Below are 22,846 nucleotides of genomic sequence, written 5' to 3'. Positions count from 1 at the left end.
ACCGAAATAGAATTTACACTTTATTTTTATTATATTAGTAAGAAAGAATCGGGATACTCGGCAGAGGTTCGCGCCAAATGCATTCATCACTGCATTTAACCACTTTTGTTTCAAATTAGCAACAGAATTTTTATCTGATTAATTTACTTTATCTAAATGACGTGAAAATTATTAAATGTAATTTTTTCATTGGATTTCAAGTGGTGCGAGGCGTGAAGAAGGATTTGCTGCACACTCTGGCTGCTTGCACGACGCATTACTGCAAGCAGGTCCTGCAGGAGTACAAGGTCAATCAGATGTCGGTTCAGGTTGACTTCGACCGAGTGAGTATCAGCTACTAAAAAGAAGAACAGAGTTAATTGACCCGCTCTGTGTACGCAAACGGCCTCGGAGAGTCTCCGGACGAGCGCAGACCGATTCTCGGGAAGAAACCGAAGGGAAAAGTTCAAAACGACATTTTCAGGAAAGCCATAGTTTTCGAGTTATTAAGATTTTAAGATGTCCAATCGGAGAGAGGAGGCGGAGCCACTCGGAGCGTGGCCCCGCCCACCCCGATTGGCCGAACTTCGATCGCCTGTAAATCGAGAACCGTCGATCCCTCGACGTTCGCGCAAAGGACTTTTCTACTCGGTTTTTCCTGGAGAATCCGATAATTGGTCTCCGGCGACTCTGCGACTCCTCGTTCACGCTTAAGACAAGTTTAATTAACCCTCCCCATGAATAAATGTATGCTTTCGCTTTTCCATGCAGTACCTGGATCGATACTTCCCGAAGGTAAAGAGACCCTCCAATCAGTGACTCCGCACTAACCGTAACGTAATCTACATTCGAGTGCCAGAAAGAAGGGCTTGGGTGGAACGTAGATATCTGTAGAATCGTAGTGCTACAGTTTTGTTTCCCGAGCCACGATTGCTCGCCTCGATGCTTATGTATACATAGTATACACTCGTGTATATATATATATATATATATATATACTACAGTACAGTAATTCGGTAAATTACATCTACTATCCGCAGCTTTGCAGATGCCAGATTTTGTGCAGCCTTTCGCTGCGTTTCGAAATTTACTGCCGAAGAATATGGAAAAAAAGAAAAATTATTAAAGTATACTATTTACATATTTCGAATACCTTGGAATTTATTTTCCTCCTGTGAAGGTATTAAAAACATTTTTAATAATTATTTGGATCTTAAATTCTTGTAATGTGGATTAATTGCTAATTTGTACGATAAATGAGATGAATTTGTTGTTAAACGGGAAAATAGCGAAATGGAGAAGAATACTCTTAAAATTCATATAAAGTATATTTTTACAATAATTTTGGCCGTAAATTTCGAAATGCCTGCAACGCTAGTAGACAGTAATTAACAACCGTAAACATTCGCGAGTTGCAATAAACATTGTCGATACATTACATTGAGACATTTTTTGCAATCTACAAGAATAATATTTCCTCGCTAAATTATTACTGACAATGTCAAATATTCTGTATATTTATATAGATTACTTACAAATGATCATAATTTTATTCACGAATTTTCACTAAATGAAATAAAAAAAAAAAGAATAGGATGTCAAGTTTATTTACGATTTTGAAGATTTATAATTCTTTCAGCGAATGTTTACGGTGATTAAAGTGATATGAAAGTATCATGTATGCATATCTAAAAATCAAAATTATGAAATTTTTTCTCCAAATTGGATGCACCGAATAATTTCAATATTTAACACGTGATTAAGGAGGTCTTAATGAAGGTTTTGAAACTCACAAAATTTCATGTTTCGCAAAAAAAAAATTATTTATCCCGGACAAGAACCAAAAGGATGAATTTTTTGTTGAAAAAGGAAATTTCGTGAGTTTCAAGACCTTCATTAGGACCTCCATAATCACGTGTTAATTTTTCAGATTATGCAGTGTATCCAGTTTAAAGAAATTTTATCAATATTTTCATGTTTATATATATATATATTTTTTTTATAATGATGCTTTCATATCACCTTAATGGTCAGGATGTAGAGGACGCGTCGCTATTGGTAGGAAATGAAAATTTAAAGAGCCATTTTTTTAATTATTCTTTTTTTTTCTCTCCTTTTTGTTAAGGATGCGCCGGCGTCGCATTATCGAAATTATTGTATTGAATTTTGTTTGATTCCATGCTCGCCAAAAATAGCTTCATTCTGTAAGTCGTAAGCAATAGCATGAACCTTTCTTCCGTGTTTCATTGATTTCGTTGATTGACGTGGTTCATACTTTCTGAATTGTCGAAATCATCCTTAACAACATTTCTTCGATTTCATCTCCCGGCTTGTCCTTGTACCTTTGTGTTGTAAAAAGAAAATCGTAGTGGCATGAAGGAGGCATTTTCACGGATATATTTTGGGTAATCATCGCATCTCGTCGATTTTTGGTGGACTGTGCAAATTTCAAAATGGCAGAAAATGAAATTCAAAATTGCCTGATGGTGTTTCCCAAATTGTGAGGAAAAAAATATAGGAATTTTTATTTACACGCGATTATGAAGGTCCTAATGAAATTCGCGATACTTCATTTATCCGGGACAAGAATAAAAAAAATGTCTTTTCGAAAAATTAAATTTTGAGAATTTCAAGACCTTTATTAGGACCTCCGTAATCACCTTTTAAAGTTTGAAATTATTCGAAGGCATTTTCACGGATATATTTTGGGTAATCATCGCATCTCGTCGATTTTTGGTGGACTGTGCAAATTTCAAAATGGCAGAAAATGAAAATCAAAATGGCCTAATTGTGTTTCCCAAATTGTGAGGAAAAAAAATATGGGAATTTTTATTTACACGCGATTATGAAGGTCCTAATTAAACTCGCGATACTTCATTTATCCGGGGCAGGAATCAAAAAAATGTCTTTTTTCGAAAAATGAAATTTTGAGAATTTCAAGACCTTTATTAGGACCTCCGTAATTACGTTTTAAAGTTTGAAATTATTCAAAGGCATTTTCACGAATATATTTTGGATAATTATTGCTTCCCGTCGATTTTTGGTGGATTGTCTAAAATTCAAAATGGCAGAGAAGAAAAATCAAAATGGCCTGAATGTTTTGTTTAATAAAATTCTGCGACGCCAATTCCTTTCCCTCGACTGTGACCCCGAAGAAGAGAATGCAAAGTTTTGGAAATTTTTGGGGATATCATAAATATCATAAGCAATATCATCTGAAATTTTTGGAAACTTCGGGGAGAAAATTCGAAAATGTTTAGGAATTCTATCACGCATGTTTTTTAATGTATTTGGTGCGAACCTCTACCGAATGCAATTGTTCAGGATTCTCGTTCACTTTATTTCGAATTTCTTCCTCGAAAGTGCAATATCACGTTTTGTAATCAATTCTAATTAGACTGTAATTAAAGCGTCTTGTTTTACTAGTTCTCCATTTTTAAAGAGAATCGGGATTAATGATTAATTAAATTGGACTCGGAAATGAATATTTTTTGTTTACACGGCAAGGATTATTATTCCATAAATGTACTCGAGCAGTTTTTTAGAATCTTTTTTGGAATTTGGCATGTCCTTTTTTTTTTGCAAGACGCTTTAAGTATACGTCGAAAGATTTGTAATAACATTATCGTTGCACTTTTCATATTGCATCTGCACTTATTAATCCAATATTCTCCAGAGTGAAGTTTCTCCCTAATGCAACTTCAGTCTATAAAATCACAATTTTTTCATATTAATTTCGAATTCTGTCAGAATTATTGGTCACGTGTTCTGGAGTGATTGATATAATTCTATTTGAATAATTTCCAGTAAATTTTAATGCATTAATTCAAACAGTTATTAGGGAGAATCTTCAGACAATGATAATAGAATTAAGATGACGCGATGAAAACAGGTGCTGCCATTTATGATAACTAATTAATTAGAGACTAACGCGTCTCCTTAATGAGAAACTGATAAACGCTATTTTTTATCAGCAGCGAAAAAGAAACGCCTGAGTATAAAAAAAAAAGCTTCTTTCGGTGCTATTATGTAAAGCTTTCATAATTTTCATTTTTCTTTCAAATTATTGCATTTTTTTCTTTTATTCAATGTGCGATTTTCAGTCGGATAATTAAATTCATCTTCATAATAAAATATATGTTCTCCTAGCAGCACTCGATATTTTGTTAGTATTTAAAGGAATTTTCGAAAATCTGATAAGAAATAAAAAGTAAAATGTTCCAGCTTATCATAAATAAATAAATAAATATATATACATTCTTCAAACAGCACCCGATTTTTCGCGACTGTTTACAAAAATTTTCGAAAGCCTGTATAAAAAGTGAAGTTTATTGTTAGAAAAATATGTATATACAATGGCGGACATGAATGCCTCCCCTGCAGATGCGGCATCGCCTGTGCAGGATGGGAGGGCATTGATGTCTCCCAGGGTACATTCTGCAGGCAGCACCCGATTTCTCGCGACTGTTTAGATGAATTTTGTAAAAAGTTGGAAAAAGTTGGGAAAAGTAAGAAATTAAATGGAAAGAGAACGAGGAGTGTAGCCTATCAGTCTTTTTCAGCTGCCCGATGTGACTCTTGCGCTGCGGAACATCACGGTGCTGATGGAGAGCAACATCGTGTCCGACGTCAGCCAAGGAAGGGAATCTTTCCTGAAGATCCAGAACGATATCCAGCAGTCGGTGAACCAGACGATCCCCGTAGTGAGTGCCAGCATCCGTCGAGCCGGAGATTCGCTCATCACCTTCAAGAACAGCATGACCTACATCATCGACAGGATGAACATGGAGATCGAGAGGATGTACATCCCTCGCATCGACCAAGCTCAGACGCACATCGATCAGTATTCCCCTTATCGGTGAGAAAATTTATCAACTGGACCTTAGCACGATTGTACAGCTGATGAGAAATCTGGGCAATCCGAGCTGGGCAGATTTAAGACGGTATGAAAGTGTAATATATACGCTGGGAGACATCAATGCCCTCCTATCCTGCACAGGCGATGTCGTATCTGCAGGGGAGACATCGATGCTCTCCCATCCTGCAGATTTAAGACGATATAAAAATGTAATATATACACTGGGAGACATCAATGCTCTCCCATCCTGCAGATTTAAGATGATATAAAAATGTAATATATACACTGAGAGACATCAATGCCCTCCCATCCTGCACAGGCGATGTCGTGTCTGCAGGGGAGACATCAATGCTCTCCCTTCCTGCAGATTTAAGAAGATATAAAAATGTAATATACGCTGGGAGACATCAATGCCCTCCCATCCTGCACAGGCGATGTCGTGTCTGCAGGAGAGACATCGATGCTCTCCCATCCTGCAGATTTAAGACGATATAAAAATGTAATATATACACTGGGAGACATCAATGCCCTCCCATCTTGCACAGGCGATGCCGTATCTGCAGGGGAGGCATTCATGTCCGCCATTGTGCATAAGAAAAAGTGAAAATATTTATAAAACTTGAAACCTCAAAGCCCTTAAGCCCGTCGGGCGCTCTTAGCCAAAGAGTTAAATTAACGGTGTAATTAATTATTGTTTATTTGCAGATACTACCTCGGCCTCGGCGTTTCCGGGATTCTGTTGACGGTGTTGATGTGTCTAACCTTCGGACTTTTTTGCGGAATTTGCGGAAAGCGACCGGACGGTTATGGGGACGATTGTTGCAACAAAGGGTCTGGTGCTCGATTCTTGATGATGTAAGGATCCTCTCGTTCTTGTTCCTCCTTTAAACAATGGGGAATATCTTCTCTGCGGATGTGGTGTCGTCACGCCAATGTACACTGGGAGACATCAATGCCCTTCCATCCTGCACAGGCGATGCCGTATCTGCAGGGGAGGCATTCATGTCCGCCATTGTACATCCTACTTGTCTCTCCTAATTTCCTTTTTTTTTTTTGGCACGCCAATGTACACTGGGAGACATCAATGCCCTCCCATCCTGCACAGGCGATGCCGTATCTGCAGGGGAGGCATTCATGTCCGCCATTGTACATCCTACTTGTGCTCTCTTAATTTCTTTTTTTGTTGCACGTATTCTATGCATCACAATCAGGGTTGAGATGATTTAAACAACATTAATTTTATTTCTGAATATCTGCTTGTACTCTTTTAATTTTTTTACTTTATTGTATTGCGTTAATCAGGATTGATGCGATTTAAATAATTTGATCATTTTTTAAAACTTGCTTGTATACTGAGAAAGAAATATTCATCGAACAGAGAAATATTTTATTAATTCAAAGAATTTGACAAATAAATTTTGATTCCATTTTAATTAGAGTTTGAGGCAATTGTTCTTCGAATTAAGAAAATATTTCTTTGGTACGATGGTGGTTTTTATCTCGGTGTGATGTGAATTCTGCAAGCGATAACACATTCTTCCTTCGTGTAATTGGGTTAATACCGATAGAAATAATTGATGTCAATTGCAGGGCAGTCTGGATCATCTTCCTCCTTACAAGTGTGTTAATAATTGTGACGGTGGCTCACATGGTGTCAGGTGTTCTCACTCAACGTGCGATTTGCGAACCGTTGAAGAATCCAAAAGACAATAGAATGTTCGAGCTGGTCGATGAGTTGGTGCAGATCAAGCGATTGCTTTATCCAAGGATTCCAGATGCCAATATATCGCTGAGTTACATCGTCAGGTATCCATTGTTTATTATTAAAAATATATTCCCTGACCCTGGTCATGGTTTTGAAATTTATAAATAAATAACAATGTCAGAGTGAAGTAACAGTCGAAAAAATTCATCGTTAGGTGTGCATTGTTTATTGTTAAAAATATATTCCCCGGCCCTGGTCATGGTTTTGGATTTTATAAATAAATAACAATGTCAGGGTGAAGTGATAGTCGAAAAAATTCATCATCAGATGTGCATTGTTTATTGTTAAAAATATATTCCTTGACCCTGGTCATGGTTTTGGAATTTATAAATAAATAACAATGTCAGGGTGATGTGATAGTCAAGAAATTTCATCGTCAGATGTGCATTGTTTATTGTTAAAAATATATTCCTTGACCCTGGTCATGGTTTTGAAATTTATAAATAAATAACAATGTCAGAGTGAAGTAACAGTCGAAAAAATTCATCGTTAGGTGTGCATNCTCCTTAGGGCCTTCATATTTATGAAGTGAAATTTTAAATAATAAAAGTTTTATAAATGAGACCTTTTTGATCCCACTTTCACGTCACTTTAAGAATTGTTCTTTAAAAGGATGCTTTCGTTTTTCAGCTGGCAACCAGATTCGGAGAAGCCTTCCTGTCCCAAGTCGACGAGTACTTGGAGCACGTAATCAGCAGTGCGAAGAAGACCGTAGGAAAATGTGGACCTGTTTCCAACGCCTATAACGCCACTCTCGTTGCTGGGTGCAACAAGATCCTCGATCCCTTTGTAAGTTTTCAGTTAACGGTTAAACTATTATATTAACTTCTATGATTTAAAGGCCCGATGGAAGCAATTCGGTATTGAAGTAAAAATGTTTCCTTTCTTCGGGATTTCTTTACTGAATCGGCTAACTTGGCAGTGAAATATAGGGTTATGTTTACTTGGAAACGAGATCCTACGCTACTTTGTGGTGTTGAAAATGTAACGTCATCATAATGCGATTCTTTCTTTCTCGATAGAATGGTTTCTGGGTGAGCGTTGGTTGGTGTCTGGTGCTTTTCATTCCTACAATTGTCCTCTGCGTCAAGCTGAGTGTGCTCTACAAGAAGTCCGACCCTTATCCAGGACCACTCGTTGAAGCGTGAGTATTAACCTCAATTAAGGCTAACGCTAAAGTCTGTTTTTTCGTTCATTGTGTTATATCTTAGCTGTGAAAACGCGAGAAGTTAATCGAGGCCAGTGATACTTGATTATTTCCCCTCTCCAAAGTCTTTTGATGTTAAGTGGACTGTCGTCCCATAAACTAACCTCATTGACGGACCCATGTTTGCAAACGACACTCAACGTAATGTGCCAAATTAAAGCTTTAAGGAAAATTTAGTCTTACATTAAACCGATAGTTGATTATGAGGCTTTAGAACAATAAATAATAACAAAGTCAAGAAACCGGGTATTAAATGTCCGGGACAAATAACGTATGACAATTCTAATTATTTTCTTCTGAATACATTTTGTTTTTCACACTCCGATGTAAATATTTTTCAATATTTTAATATCGAATCTAGAAGTTCATAGCAAAAACTTTCTTTCTGTCATAAATAGGATCGGGACTGTTAATTTAGCGTGATTACGTTGTGGTTGCTTCTCTATGTGGGTTCGTACTGTATTCGATCCCCATTTACTTATTCTTTCTATTGTATCCCAATTGATCGCAGTTGATCATTCTCCTCTGAATGGCATTCGACGTAACATCATTTACAAATTGATTCGGTTCCCACGTTCTCTGTGACCGATTTTTCATACAAAATGTCATCAAAGTTGTTACGAAACGCAATGAGTCTTATTTCTTGAGTTCGTTTTTACTCACAATTTTTTTGGCAGCTAAATTATTCTGAACCTTTTTTTACGTGATTTTTATAAATAGAAAGTATTAGGAATAAGATAGTTTGAGGTTAGGCACTCGTGGAATGAGAAGTTACATTTTTCTTCCTTTTCTTACCACTGATATTTGTAAATTAAACGGGATCCTTTCGTTTGTTTTTCGTCTCGAAAAGAAAAGAAAACACACACAACACGTTCCAGCTTCGTGGTTGTTTCCTCGTGGCAAGCAGACATTTGTTTTGGTTGTTCGCACTGTCCTTATAAATAAATGTTACCATTCTTTCGCCTCTTTTGTCGGTCGTTCCATTCTAATACGTTTTTCGTTTCTGTTCACGAATATGCATTAGCTTAAGACTGGCGATTCGCTTTCTATGACACGAGGAATGTTTGTTCGAGTACTCTAACTCACACTTCGTTTTGAATATTTTCATTAAGAAATCCAATATAAGGATTCTCACACACTAAACCCAATGCTAAATGGCAGCTTATACTACGAAAGGTTCTCCATTACACTTTGTATAAGTGAAATCTGACATAAAGATCAATCCTCCGCTGCGCCATAACCTAACATTACTGTGTACTTTTGTTTTCGTAACAAGTGACAAGGGCAGAAAAGGGGTCTTGGAGATATTACGTTTTATTTTCATGCGATTCAATGTGTATTAGTTCAAGTGACGATGTCAGTTAGCTTAGTATTGACCGAGGAATGTTCGTTTGGATTTTTCTAACCGCTAACACGCTCCGTTACAGCGAATATTTGTATGACGCGTATGCCGACAGGGATAACATACCCCTTGCTCAGTAAGTATTCGAAGAAGAGAAGAAAGAAGGAAGAAATAAGTGGCAATAGTTACGCTAGGCATGCCTGGATCGTGCATGGCTCTACGATTTGTCTGCCTTGTTTGTCGCAGCTGTTTTTGTTTGCACGTCCTGGAGGAAACATAACGAACACGAAGTACAGAATATTAGTGAAAGTGCAAGAAAAATGTGAGGTTATTCTCGGTTCCACCAATCTCGGTTATTTCATTGATTACCTAATCTTAGGTTAATGATAACATCCAAGTTAATTAAGGGTTAAAAACGTAAATGTTCCACCACATTTATTTAGAACACGATTAACTAATCATATACACCATTCGAAGTGAGTTGAATTCTCGATGACGCTAACCTCAGAAAGTGAAGTTCTTTAGTTAAGAATTAACATAAAATATTTTCAAGCGTACTTCGATCATTAAGAAATTGTAAATAAAATCAAAAACGTCTTCATTGGTTTCGTCATAAGAAGATGTTAATACACACTCGATATAATCCATGTTTTCCTCCCGTTTGGGCAGTTTTTAGGTTAAAGTTCGATTAACCAAAGCTAAACGATTGAATTTGACGGGTTAATCTAAACGGCGGTTAATGGAGATTAATCCGCCGTTAAAATGTGGTGGAACGGGCAACTCGTAACCGAGGGTTAGCGTTTTGACCGAGGTTTATGGAACCGGACATTAGACGTTAACTTTAACCTACGGTTAGGTAATCGATGATTTAACCGGGCGTTAGTCACGTAGTGCCAGCGAGTAGATGCACATGATGTAGACCTTAGCAAAAAATGAAACAAGGAACAATTTGTCTATTTACAAGTCTAAGTGCACCGCAAGGTTAGGAAAGCCTAGTTTGCTTAATGGGATTTCACCCCAGCGTAGAAGTTTGTACGGGTTAATTATTTAGTCTGTAATTTTTCCTCTCATCGTCATCGAAGACAGCAAATAACTCTAATCAGGGAAATCAATTGTTCGAAAGGACTCATCGATGTAACTTGCATCCGAGCACTTGAGAAATGGGCTTAACCGTAGAATATAATGCTTCGAAGTGGAATTTTTCCAAAAATTGTTAATAAAATTACAACACTTCTGCTCGAAGACAGCGAATAACTCTAATCAGGGAAATCAATTGTTCGAAAGGACTCATTGATGTAACTTGCATCCGAGCACTTGAGAAATGGGCTTACGTTGAAACCACCGTAGAATATAATGCTTCGAAGTGGAATTTTTCCAAAAATTGTTAATAAAATTACAACACTTCTGCTCGAAGACAGAGAATAACTCTAATTAGGGAAATTAATTGTTCGAAAGGACTCATCGATGTAACTTGCATCCGAGCACTTGAGAAATGGGCTTATGTTGAAACCACCATAGAATATAATGCTTCGAAGTGGAATTTTTCCAAAAATTGTTAATAAAATTACAACACTTTTGCAACATGTACGTAACCAAACGAGTTTTTCGGATGTACTTGGTGCGAAACTCTATCGCGTAGCTTCACAATGAAATTCTTTTTTTTTTTCGCCTCCTAGGAACATATAGTATTATTATAGTTCAGGGAAAGGCACACGCTCGTCTAACTCGCATGTTTAAATTATTTCTCGAGGTTATCTCAAGTATGGAATGATAAGAGGTTAATTTTTCTTTCAGCGTCCATGATAAGAAGTATCGGTGCCATGGGAAACATCATCCAGCTGCTTATGTGGAAAGCTATGATGGACCTGCAGGCGGATATGCAGAGAGAGAGAGAATCGCTGATGCTCATCAAGGATCGTCTCATCACGATCCACGATATTCCGATTTGGCGCCCAAGTGAGTCTCTTTGTTAAACATTAATATGCCATTCTGAAAGCCTAATCAATTCTATATGATGATACGACGACAATAGTCGCATACTAAGGTACACTATTGCCTTGCAGTGTACGATGGTTAAGGCATTAATCTCCGCCACTGTACACCGTGGTATAACTGAGAGACTGAGCCTTCGAATTCTTCTATACTCGCGGGAATTGTCATTTTCTAACCGAACGACGCGTTGTAGCGGGAAATGGTTTATGTAAATGTTGTTCGGTACAATTTGCGCGACAACTTTTGTCTGAAACGTTTTTTTATACCATGCTCCGGTTGAGCTGAAAATCCATAATTAGGCGGGAAGGTGGAACGCGGGGTTACGAATTAAATGACGTATTTCTGTTTTTAGGGATTATTTTTAATGAAAAGTCGCGGGAGAAAGAAAAAACCTAATACGTGGTTTTTCTTGTAGGAATTCGTTGGAAGAAAATTTAAAATATAATTGGTTTAATCCGTGTTGGGAGTATAAAAAAATAATTATTCTTTTTCGTATGCATTCTCGGTCTCGCGAGTACAATTCTCACTTTTCTTTGTCCTCCTCGTCACCTGTCTTTGATTTCATTTTCAGTTTAGCCCTACCGGGGCAACGCCACAAGCGCGTCGCTTCCGAAACCGGGAAAATGTATACAATTTCGCAGAATGCACAGTAAGTCGTGGCCAAAAAGAGAATAAAAAACGACTAGCCCGGTTGATCCATCCACGTGGAGACGGTTTATCAAAATTTTGTGCGTAATTTTGCGAATTAACGATAACCGATTACAGTATCGTATTCTAGAGGAGAAATCTAATCGAAAAGGTGCTATGTAAAAATGTCGTGGGATCGATAGTTTACGAGTTATCGAGTGATATCTTCGACCAATCGCAGAAGGCGTTCAGTCACCGCTTCAGTGTCCACGCCCACCGCTTCATTTAGCTCCGCCCACTCGTCGCTGAACGCGCCACACGATTGGTCGACTTTAACGCTCGATATCTCGGAAACCAACAATCGTACGAAATTTTACATAGAAACTTTTCGGCTCGGTTTCTGTCACAGAAGGTGTTGGGAAGGGAATTATTCGGAATACATCGAGTTTTTAAATAAATTTCGGTGATGCATCAACCTGTCGAGCTTTTGACGTGCGACTCGAGTGCTTCGGACGCAAAATGCTGACTTTTGTTTCACCACGTTGGCAAGCCGCCTTATTTCCGTTTCGTTTCGCTTTCAGTTTACATGACAAGAGCAAGGTTTGTTTCATGTGTTGAGTGGAGATTGAAAATGATTTCCGGTCGATCTGTAATAGTTTGCCACCTTGAAAAAAAAAAGGGATCGATTGAGGATGACAATGTCACCACAACATTTATAATATCTAATTCGCTGTCTTTGATGACACCGAAGTAGCTTAAACCTTCGACAATGACCTTTATAATGGAAATTTTGAATCAGTGGAAAAATTGAGGGAAACTGTCATTCGACCGGACTGCGAAAGCTTGAATTCAAAATTCTACAGGGTGTCTCATAAACGTACAATAAAGCCGTTCTTCGTGGAAGGCAGAGTCTATAACATGAGGCATTGTTTATACCATAAAATAAGATTAATTAATACACTCGCCCCCGCGTTCTCCGTGGAAAAACGAAGAGAATGTTTCCTTACAGAAATTTCGCCAAATGAGTGGTTCTCGAGATATTCAATAATCATGTCGACCAATCAGAGGCAGGGGGCGGAGCCAGTGGACTGCGCGCGAGCCTCCTGATTGGCCGGACTTCGTCGTCGGATATCTCGCGAACTATAAGTCCTACGAAGTTCCTGCAAAGGAACTTTTCGGTCAAGTATGTCCCGAAGAACGCATAGGAACGGAACGGAGACCCTTTACCCTGCAGATTTTTCGAAAATCCGTCCAAACGTCCGCAATCCGCATGGCACTTTCCGAGCAGGGTTCCCACTCATCGGTCAGGTCAAGCCGATCTTATTTTGGCGTTCGAAAATTCTGCTTCCAAGGCGCCCCCCCTCCCCCAAATTATGCAATCGTGATTCCCATTGGTCACACTGTTTCTCCCGGTTATTTCCAGGTGAGTGGGAACCTTGCGGGGGGGCAACTTCTCGCGTCTCTCGATTCGCCTCTGCCACGTAAGTCGTAAAGGCTCATTCTTAACTCTGTTTCTGCCTGTCTAATCGTCTCTCAACTCTCTGTCGATCTGTTGTCGTGTCTTTTGTATTATATACTTTTCCCTCCCACGTCGCGTCGTCCGCCAGAAGTGTCACGAACGATTGACCTCTCGAATGTCACTTTCACATTCCCTTAATTCCAAGAGATCTTCTTTTCCGAAAGTTCTTACTCTACATCCTGATCTCCTCACTTTTTGTATCATCCACGTTTCCACCGCTACATTTAGCTTTTCTTAAACCCTTTCTGTGTGTTACGATCGGTCCACGCGACAAAACTTGTCCAGAGAAAATTCCCCTAAAAAAAAAAATGACAAACGAACTCAAGGAGATCGATCGTACATTGCATCTTGCATCTCGGGGTAGATTCTGTAACTTTGACGAGAGGGCTCACTTCTCGCCCTGTCATCTCACGTGAATTGATTCGCCCGATTCTCCAAGTGAAAATGTGAGATCCCTAGGCCGAAAGAACTCGGAGTTTCTGGTCGAGTAATCTCACGGGGATTCTCACATTTTTACCATTGTGAAAGTTACGGAATCACGGGAGATGCTCACTTTCTGAATTCACTATGGTAAAAATGTGAGATAATTCGCGTGATACTACTCCCCCAGAATCTCGAGATTTCACATTTTCACTTGGAGAATCAGAAAACGGTGAAAATGCTAAAAGTGAACACCTACGATTTCGTAATTTTCACTATGGTAAAAATATGAGATAATTCGCGTGAGGCTACTCCCCCCAGAATCTCGAGATTTCACATTTTCACTCGGAGAATCGGAAAACGGTGAAAATTCTAAAAGTGAACACCTACGATTTCGTAATTTTCACTATGGTAAAAATATGAGATAATTCGCGTGAGGCTACTCCCCCCAGAATCTCGAGATTTCACATTTTCACTCGGAGAATCGGAAAACGGTGAAAATTCTAAAAGTGAACACCTACGATTTCGTAATTTTCACTATGGTAAAAATGTGAAATAATTCATGTGAGACTACTCGCCCAGAAACTAGAGATTTCACATTTTCACTTGGAGAATCGGGTGGATAGACTCCCGTGAGACGACAGGGCGAGAAGTGAGCACTTTCGCCGAAGTTACAGAATCGACCCCGTTGCCCTTACTGTACGTAGTCCGTTCCCGAGCGAAAATTCATCTTCATTTGGATTCGTCGTATGCAATGTTCGCACAGACGTTGGCATCGATCGAACTGCCACGAATGTGGAACTAACTCGGAGTGATTTATTTATTTTCAGGAACTGGGCAGAGTACACCAATCTGGACCCGCCCAGCTATCAGCCCGCAGCGGCTCCGCTCAGCGCAGAGTACGAAAGACCCCCACCGTATTACTTCCCGGGGCCTGGGTATGTATCCCATGACCATCTGCATTAAGGTGATATGAAACCTTATGCCTACCTGTATACGGGGTTTGTTCAAAAAGTACTGTCAATGTCAGTGATTCAATCGTGAAGCGACTACCCGTATGTTTCCGCTTAACGGCGTTCACCACCAAGTGGGGACGATGACTTCCACCGCTAGATGGCATTAGCATCGAATTCGGTGGGAGGTAACCAAAACGTACTTTCTCGCTCGGATGAGGGAGACGCGACGCATAATGGGCAGTGTTTAGCAACGGGCGAAAAATGTGTGCGTATTTTGCACGTATACAACTCACACAACGGCTAGACGCCTCTGGACTAGGCGCCGAAACGTGTGTGACCCTCGGCCGCACGCACACGCAAGTTGGACGCTCCGCCTAGAGTCGGCAACGGTTGCCAAGGAATGCCCAAATTCCTCGCGAGAAACTTGAAAATCCTGAAAAAGGTGCTCCACGGGGACAACGATTTTGAGCGTATTTCTCAACCGATCGAGCTCAACGAGTGCTCGTTTTAAAGATAAAATGTTGACGTGTGTTTATATGGGAGCGATTTTCGATCGAGCACCTCCTTCCTAGGTAAAAGGGCATTGAAGTTACGTCGTTGCACTTTTTTATATGATAATGACCACTTATCGAAAATCGCTCCCATATAAACACAGGTCAACGTTTCGTCTTCTATATGAGCACTCGTTAAGCTCGATCGGTTTAGAAATACGTTCGGAATCGTTGTCCCCGTGAGGCCCTGCAAAATCGCTGGAGTGGTGAGCGCCCTTAAGTATCCAATATCCAAAATGGCGTTACCATGAAAGAGGGTATAGATGATTTCCACTTTATCGACGTCGATATACGTAGACGAGATGCGATGTTACCTTCTTGGTTTATTCGTTCACAGGGATAGGAATTAGGATTCGAGTTCCGTGGCATGCACGAAGGCGGCGCTGAGCAGCGCGGCCACTCACAGTCTCACTCGCAGTTACAAGAGGACGCTGAGGAAGAAGCGGAAGAGGAAGAGGACCGTCAACCGACGGGATTACGTCTGACTGGCGCTAATCCCCGGGCATGCCGCGGACCATCGATATTCCCCACAATTAACCGCAGAAGACGCCTAGAGTCGTCCCTTCCGCCATCTTGAATCGTCCTCGAACGGGATTGGTCCCTTTCAAGATGGACGAGCCAAAATACGCAATCATGGCTGCCGGGATTTACTAATGGGATTAAGTCGCCGAAATACGCAGCAGCGAATATGATTAACGATTTAGGGAAGAATTCCTGTTGCGATTAAAGATAATTACGAAGATTCGAGGCGTTTACAGTGAGGAAGATTGAAAACACGTAATCCATCTTGGCAGCCGGGATTTACTAATCGGATTAAGTCGCCGATATACCCAACAGTGAAGACTAGGATTAACAATTAGTAAAGAATTCCTATTGCGAGTTAAATTAACGACGAAGGTTCGAAGCGTTTACAGTGAGGAAGATTGAAAACACGAAATTCATCTTGGCAGCCGGGATTTACTAATCGGATTAAGTCGCCGAAATACGCAACAGCGATTACGATTATCGATTTAGGGAAGAATTCTTGATGTAATTAACGATAACGACGAAGATTCGAAGTGGTTTAAAGTGAGGAAGATTGAAAACACGAAATTCATCTTGGCAGCCAGGATTTACTAATCGGATTAAGTCGCCGAAATACCCAACAGTGAAGACTAGGATTAACAATTAGTGAAGAATTCCTGTTACGATTAAAATTAACGACGAAGACTCGAAGCGTTTACAGTGAGGAAGATTGAAAACACGAAATCCATCATGGCTGCCGGGATTTACTAATCGGATTAAGTCGCCGAAGTGCGCAACAGTGAAGACTATGATTAACAATTTAATGAAGAATTCTAGTTGCAATAGTGGAGAACGATGGAATTAAGATATTCCTGGACAGAAGCGGCGTTTTCATCGCTAACCGGGTTTAGTGGATTATAAAGAGAAGAAACTCGCCATCGGTCGATCCACATTCACATCCCATCATGGCTGCCAGGATTTAGTAACGACTTTAACTCGCCGAATCCCACAACGGCGAAGTTCACAATCCCGAGATTACAATTAACGATTTAATGAAGAATTCTAGTTGCAATCAAGTTGAGATATTCGTGTTAAGTGCAGAGGATTGGATTTACAAATGTCACGGACAACGTATCGAGCTGAGGCGAGTAAATGAAGCTGGATCCGCCATATTGGAAAACCGCCGAGCGGGATTGGCCAATTCCGATGTAGCCGGCGCGCCATTGGCCGGTCCAACGGAAACGGACACCAGGAGGCGCCAGGTAGCCAAAACTAGCAGCCATAAATCTAGCGTTCAAATGTTCTAGGGAAATAGTTGGGTCGATTTACTGTTAACTGTTCGCGACTGTTTTTCTCGATTAACCGTCTCTGTGTGATTTCTAGTGATTTCCGATTGCTCCTGGAAATGGTCAATCAAAGCGACGCCATCTTAAGCTACGATTTATAAATCTGGTTTACACCGATAATTTGGTACGCGTACTCAAGGCATGGATTTATTAAACTGTCGGTGTAAAATATCGTATATTGACTTGGGACGATTCGTTCGTAAAGTGCTAATCGTCCTTGATACACCATTGTTTACACTGGGAGGTTAGTAAAACTACCTGTAGTACGCGTATCAAAGGCATGGATTAATCAAACCAGCAGTGTAAACGATCGTAAATCGACTTGGTACGGCGTTTACAATTAACGAACTATATATATATATATAGTGATTGGACCGGTTTACAATTAACGATTCTTCTCAAGACACGCCGAGTCGTCGATTTTTCTTATCTCGACGATGGATTAAAATAAAAAAAATGGAGATGGATACGACGGTTAGAAAAATCGCGAACGAAATTAAGAGAGAGAAACAGAACGAGACGAGAGATTCATTTTTTCCTCTCGTTTTATTCCTCCATGATGGAAGATAACACGTGGAAACGATATATCCAAAATCCACGATATTGCCGCAACTATTGACTATAGTCGACAACTGGATTTTTATATATATATATATATGTTACCGTGAATGACCGAAATTGGAGAATGTCGACTTTCACCGGTGAAAGTCGACATTCTTCAGATTTCGGTGTTTCATTGTAACATATATATACTCAGATTGTTCATTTTTTATCTTCATTTGCCATCTCTCGGTTCAGATTGAGTTCCTAACCTATAAAAGCGTGCTATCGACTGCATTTATTAGTATAAAGCGAACCGTCAATTTTGCACGACCGCACAATGCGTAATTTCTTTTAATGAGTCCCGCCGACAAAACGGAAATTAATTTATAGTATGAAATTTCACTTTCTCCTTTAAATCTTCTTTTCGCAAAAGAATCAGTATTACGATCATCGCTGATTTCTACATCACGAATGTCATGAAACGGTTAAAATGTAATTACCCGGGAATTATTGCATTTCTCTTCGGAGTTTTCGAAAGCTCGTTTACACCGCTCGAGGCGGGAGATTTGAATTTCCGGAATTTTGCGCTCAAACTGGGAGGAAATAAAAAAGATAATAGAAAGAGAATTATGAACGAAGGACGAAGTCAAAGGAACAAAAGTATTGCGAAAAATGATCCGACGCTGAATAACCTCTATTTAAAGAGTCGAGCTTTTGGCGCCATTTTTGAATTTCGAAGCGCCATCTGGGATCTCGAATTGAACTTACCGGCTTCGCGAGATGTACAAAAATGAACGAAAGGAAGGGAAAGGGTTTGAAATCCAGCGGGATTTCGAGATTCCCTGCCGGATGGGAAGACTTAGCCGCCATTTTGAAGATATTTCTCAACCTCGGCGCGTTTATACGGCCGGGTTTATCTATTAGAGTTAATCTGCGAGTCTGTGCGTGTGCGTGCGCCTGTGATATGTGTTTTGTTTTTCTCTACGTATAAAGAAGCGACGACGATGGAGGAAGTAAATACGAAAGAATTAAAACACGACTGCCAAATTGTGCGAAACTCGAGCCGAGGCGATCGCGGGGTCTCTTCTTTGCTCAATCCGCGCCATCTTGGATTTTCCTGCGCCCTGATTGGCTGCGCGCGATCCAACATGGCGGCGGCCGCATCGCTGCTCGCCTCCGATGTTTACACGCTGAATTTATTGAGATTAGGGCCGGAAATTCGGAAAAATCAGATCCATTGTGAGGTTAGACAATGAGGAAGTTAGAAAATTCACGCGAAGGAAAGGAAAAACGGGGGTAAAACGGCGAAAAGTGCTTTCCTTTTCTCACCTGCCTTATATCTATAGTCGAACTGAAAGTAAAAGACGTTCTACATTTTACATCGTTGTCCCCGTGATATTTTTTGCAATCGTTGAACTATCTCTCTTTGTTTAAACATTTTAATATTGAATATATTCGCCCCATAACCTCAAAACATTACGAAATGTTGAATTTACTGCATTGAAACGTTAAAAATTGGTTGCCGGGTTTAGAGGAGCACAGAATTACGTGCCAATTTGTTTAAACAACCAGTACAAATACGAACAAATTGCAGAAATTTACCCCCGGCTTTCCTCGAAATACAACAATCGAGGATATCCTTGAATAGTGATAATAATTAACGTAAAATAAACGCGGCTGATATTTTCTAACAATTTTTGGCCAAACCTGGGAATTGTTTAAATTCGAGCCGAGTCGTCGCAAATTAACAATTTTTGCACTTGCTGAATTTCTCCCGAGTTTGCGAAATTGTACATATTCAAGCCATGTAAACAATTAACAACGCAGGTATTAATTAATCGGCCCGATTTAATTAAACCTGCAACGGTTAAATAATTTTCTTTAATTACCGACGCAAATGGTCTGATTAATAGTTCAGTTTTCTCGGTAATTGCAATCCGTTTAAACGAAGCTTCGTATCGAAAACTTGTTTAAACAAAAGTTGTCCCTTTTGTAATTGCAAGTGACTTTTGTACGGACAGTTTTTGCAGAGGTTCAATTGTTAACGAGATAGCGTATATTTGTAGTCGTTTAATTAGCGCAATTACTTGACGATTGAACGCCATTCCAATTTGCAATTGCAATCGGACAATGCTCAAACTGATTACGATTGTACTTCGCAATTGCGGCTCGTAATGGTTATCATAATCGCAGGATATCCTAGAGTGTTTAATTAATTAATTAATTAATTAATTAGTTATACTCGAGGTAGATGAAAAGTGCGTCTTAGCATCGACGAAATTCGGTTCAAAAGAATTCATTGTTTTTTTAAGGTGAAGTGAAACACGTCGAGGAACTTGATCGACGTCGGTAAAGGAAATGTTTATAAATACCTACGTTGCCGACGTTCGTATTTATATCGACAGCCGTGTCGAATTATATTGATTATTGGACTACATGACTATATACGTCGTTTTCGTATAATAATTATAAAGAAATTCAAGTAAAACTCGAGAAATCCTCTAAATTCATGCTTTCCGAGGCCCTAATTGACTGCAAAGGACCCCCTGCGCCATCTGTGATTTCCGTGTGAACTAAATTTTCCCTCCGAGACCTCGTATTCCCATCGTCTTAGCCTAGCAGCGCATAAGATACTTTTTTTTGCCTTTATCCCGTTAAAATGCGAGTTTATCGATTACCAGAGTGTTCTAAATTGTCGTAAAATTCTCCTGACCCTTTCGATTCTCATATCAGAGCCTTCGATAATAGTATATCGATCAAAATATGAGAGCTCGACGCCATTTTGGTTCTGGTCTGGGCTAAGTTAAAAAATTTTGTTGAAAAATCCAAATTTTCAATGTGTCAGGATAATTCTTAGATGATCATGAACCATGTATCAAAGTTTCGGACAGTTTGGTCCAATACCCTTAAAAAAAAAGTGTCTTATTCGAGGAGGGGTTTCACTTAACCTTAAATTCGTAAAATTCTCATTTCAAGCCAATGAGAAATAACGCAATTTCGTCGAAGCCTAGACCTCGTTTCCCACATGACTCGGAGAGAATTCTAGCCTAGTTGTACAGAATTTTATTAACGTAATCTAACGGTAACGATTAAAAGAAAAAAAAACAAAAAATCATGAAAACGGTAGTAGTGATAAGCCGCCCATGCTGTCGCGTTTCGAGGCAGCAGATTGCCAAAAAAAAAAAAAGTAACGAAGGATTGACTTTTTCGCAATATACATGTATACATAGACACACAGGTACTATATACACACTATACATAATTATACATACGAATAAATATATATATATATTATATATATTCTCTACAAATCTTTCTCCGCGTGCGAGAAATTCAGATCGAATGCGGACGGAGATGGGGGAGCGTGTGAGTGCGAGTGAGAGAGACGTAGCCGAATCGTGCGAGTGCGACTGAGAGAGAGCGAGAGAACGTCAGAGGAAGAAGTGAAAACGAATACGCATTTTCTCCGTATTTCATTGTAACTGCATTTACTCTCTATGACTAGTTGGCGAGAAAAATGTATAGGTGGGTGTGCACGTAACGATAAATCGTTGCGATAAATCTGTACAAATAGATTTGTTTACAGTTAACTGCGCTTATTAGAATTTGTTAAGGCAAATCTGTTCAGATTTAACAGCGTAGATTATAAGTCGTTGCGATGAATCTGTATAAACGGATTTGTTCAGATTTAGCTGCGCAGATTAGTAGTTGCGATGAATCTGTATAAACGGATTTGTTCAGATTTAACAACGCAGATTAAACCGTTGAGATAAATCTGTTCAGATTTAACAGCGCGTATTAATCTGTTCAGATTTAATGGCGCGTTTTAAATCGTTGAGATAAATCTGTTCAGATTTAACGCCGCGTATTAATCTGTTCAGATTTAACGGCGCATATTAAATCGTTGAGATAAATCTATTCAGATTTAACGGCGCGTATTAATCTGTTCAGGTTTAACGGCGCGTTTTAAATCGTTAAGATAAATCTGTTCAGATTTAACAGCGCATATTAAATCGTTGAGATAAATCTGTTCAGATTTAACGGCGGGTATTAAATCGTTGAGATAAATCTATTCAGATTTAACGGCGCGTATTAATCTGTACAGGTTTAACGGCGCCTTTTAAATCGTTAAGATAAATCTGTTCAGATTTAACAGCGCATATTAAATCGTTGAGATAAATCTGTTCAGATTTAACGGCGCGTATTAATCTGTTCAGATTTAACGGCGCATATTAAATCGTTGAGATAAATCTATTCAGATTTAACGGCGCGTATTAATCTGTTCAGGTTTAACGGCGCGTTTTAAATCGTTAAGATAAATCTGTTCAGATTTAACAGCGCATATTAAATCGTTGAGATAAATCTGTTCAGATTTAACAGCGCGTATTAAATCGTTGAGATAAATCTGTTCAGATTTAACGGCGCGTCTTAATTCGTAGAGATAAATTTCTTCAGATTTAAGTGCGCAGATTACAAGTCGCAACAATTTATCACTACGTGCGTAAATAAAGGAAAGAAGAGGCACTCGATTTTTGTAAAATATCGGCGAAACGCGCCTTCTTGTACACGAGGCGCCATTTTGAATTTGCCGCTTCTCCGTCTTTTAACTTCTTTATATTTTCCTTTTGTTTTGGGAGTGGTTTTCGCGCGGGGGAGAATTTTCAAAATGGCGCCTCGTCCGAGCGTCGGAGACGAATGAATGCCGGAAGAAATGGACAAAATGAATTTTCGGGGTGAAATGAAAAAGCAAAATATTTAATTCCCCTTCAATTAAGTAACTTGATGGTTTCTCATAAACAAATGAAATCTTTCACATGATATAATTGATGAATTCACATGATATAATTCACATGATATCATTCACATGATATAATTCACATAATATAATTCACATGATATCATTCACATGATATAATTCACATGATATAATTCACATGATATCATTCACATGATTTAATTCACATGATATAAATCACATTATATAAATCACATTATATAGTACCCTGTAAATCATAGGTTCATGCTCGTATCTCTTTTAGCGTTAAAAGACATCTTTTTTTGTTTACACTAAAAGTGAGGTACGAGGACGAATTTTATATTAATAAAAAAAAGAGAACCAAAGGAGTACTAAAATTCAGGGTTGCGTTAAAATCTCATATTTCACATTTTGTCCTTCTTTCCGGTTGGAAAATGTCAGCGATTCGGGAATTTCAGAAATTTTGGAAATTCCAGAGCTC

At 39.2% G+C, this 22,846-nt stretch overlaps 1 protein-coding gene across 1 annotated transcript in view; it reads left to right on the top strand.

The window, feature by feature from the left end:
• Positions 1-19,473, top strand: part of LOC105701455 (prominin-like protein) — a 31,265-nt gene extending 11,792 nt beyond the window's left edge. Inside the window, exons 4-14 of the mRNA XM_023433265.1 lie at positions 202-323; positions 751-774; positions 4,542-4,837; positions 5,543-5,692; positions 6,428-6,638; positions 7,215-7,391; positions 7,625-7,746; positions 10,946-11,107; positions 11,715-11,792; positions 14,540-14,647; positions 15,554-19,473. Of these exons, the coding sequence (XP_023289033.1) occupies positions 202-323; positions 751-774; positions 4,542-4,837; positions 5,543-5,692; positions 6,428-6,638; positions 7,215-7,391; positions 7,625-7,746; positions 10,946-11,107; positions 11,715-11,792; positions 14,540-14,647; positions 15,554-15,566 (1,463 nt within the window). The 3' untranslated portion in view covers positions 15,567-19,473. The remainder of the gene's footprint in view (positions 1-201; positions 324-750; positions 775-4,541; positions 4,838-5,542; positions 5,693-6,427; positions 6,639-7,214; positions 7,392-7,624; positions 7,747-10,945; positions 11,108-11,714; positions 11,793-14,539; positions 14,648-15,553) is intronic.
• Positions 19,474-22,846: the final 3,373 nt, after the last annotated feature.

The sequence above is a fragment of the Orussus abietinus genome, unplaced genomic scaffold (assembly GCF_000612105.2).
Source record: "Orussus abietinus isolate OABI.00-Male unplaced genomic scaffold, Oabi_2.0 scaffold89, whole genome shotgun sequence".
Lineage (NCBI taxonomy): Eukaryota > Metazoa > Arthropoda > Insecta > Hymenoptera > Orussidae > Orussus > Orussus abietinus.
The sequence above is the reverse complement of the archived record's forward strand: the minus strand, read 5'-3'. Positions and strand labels throughout refer to the sequence as shown.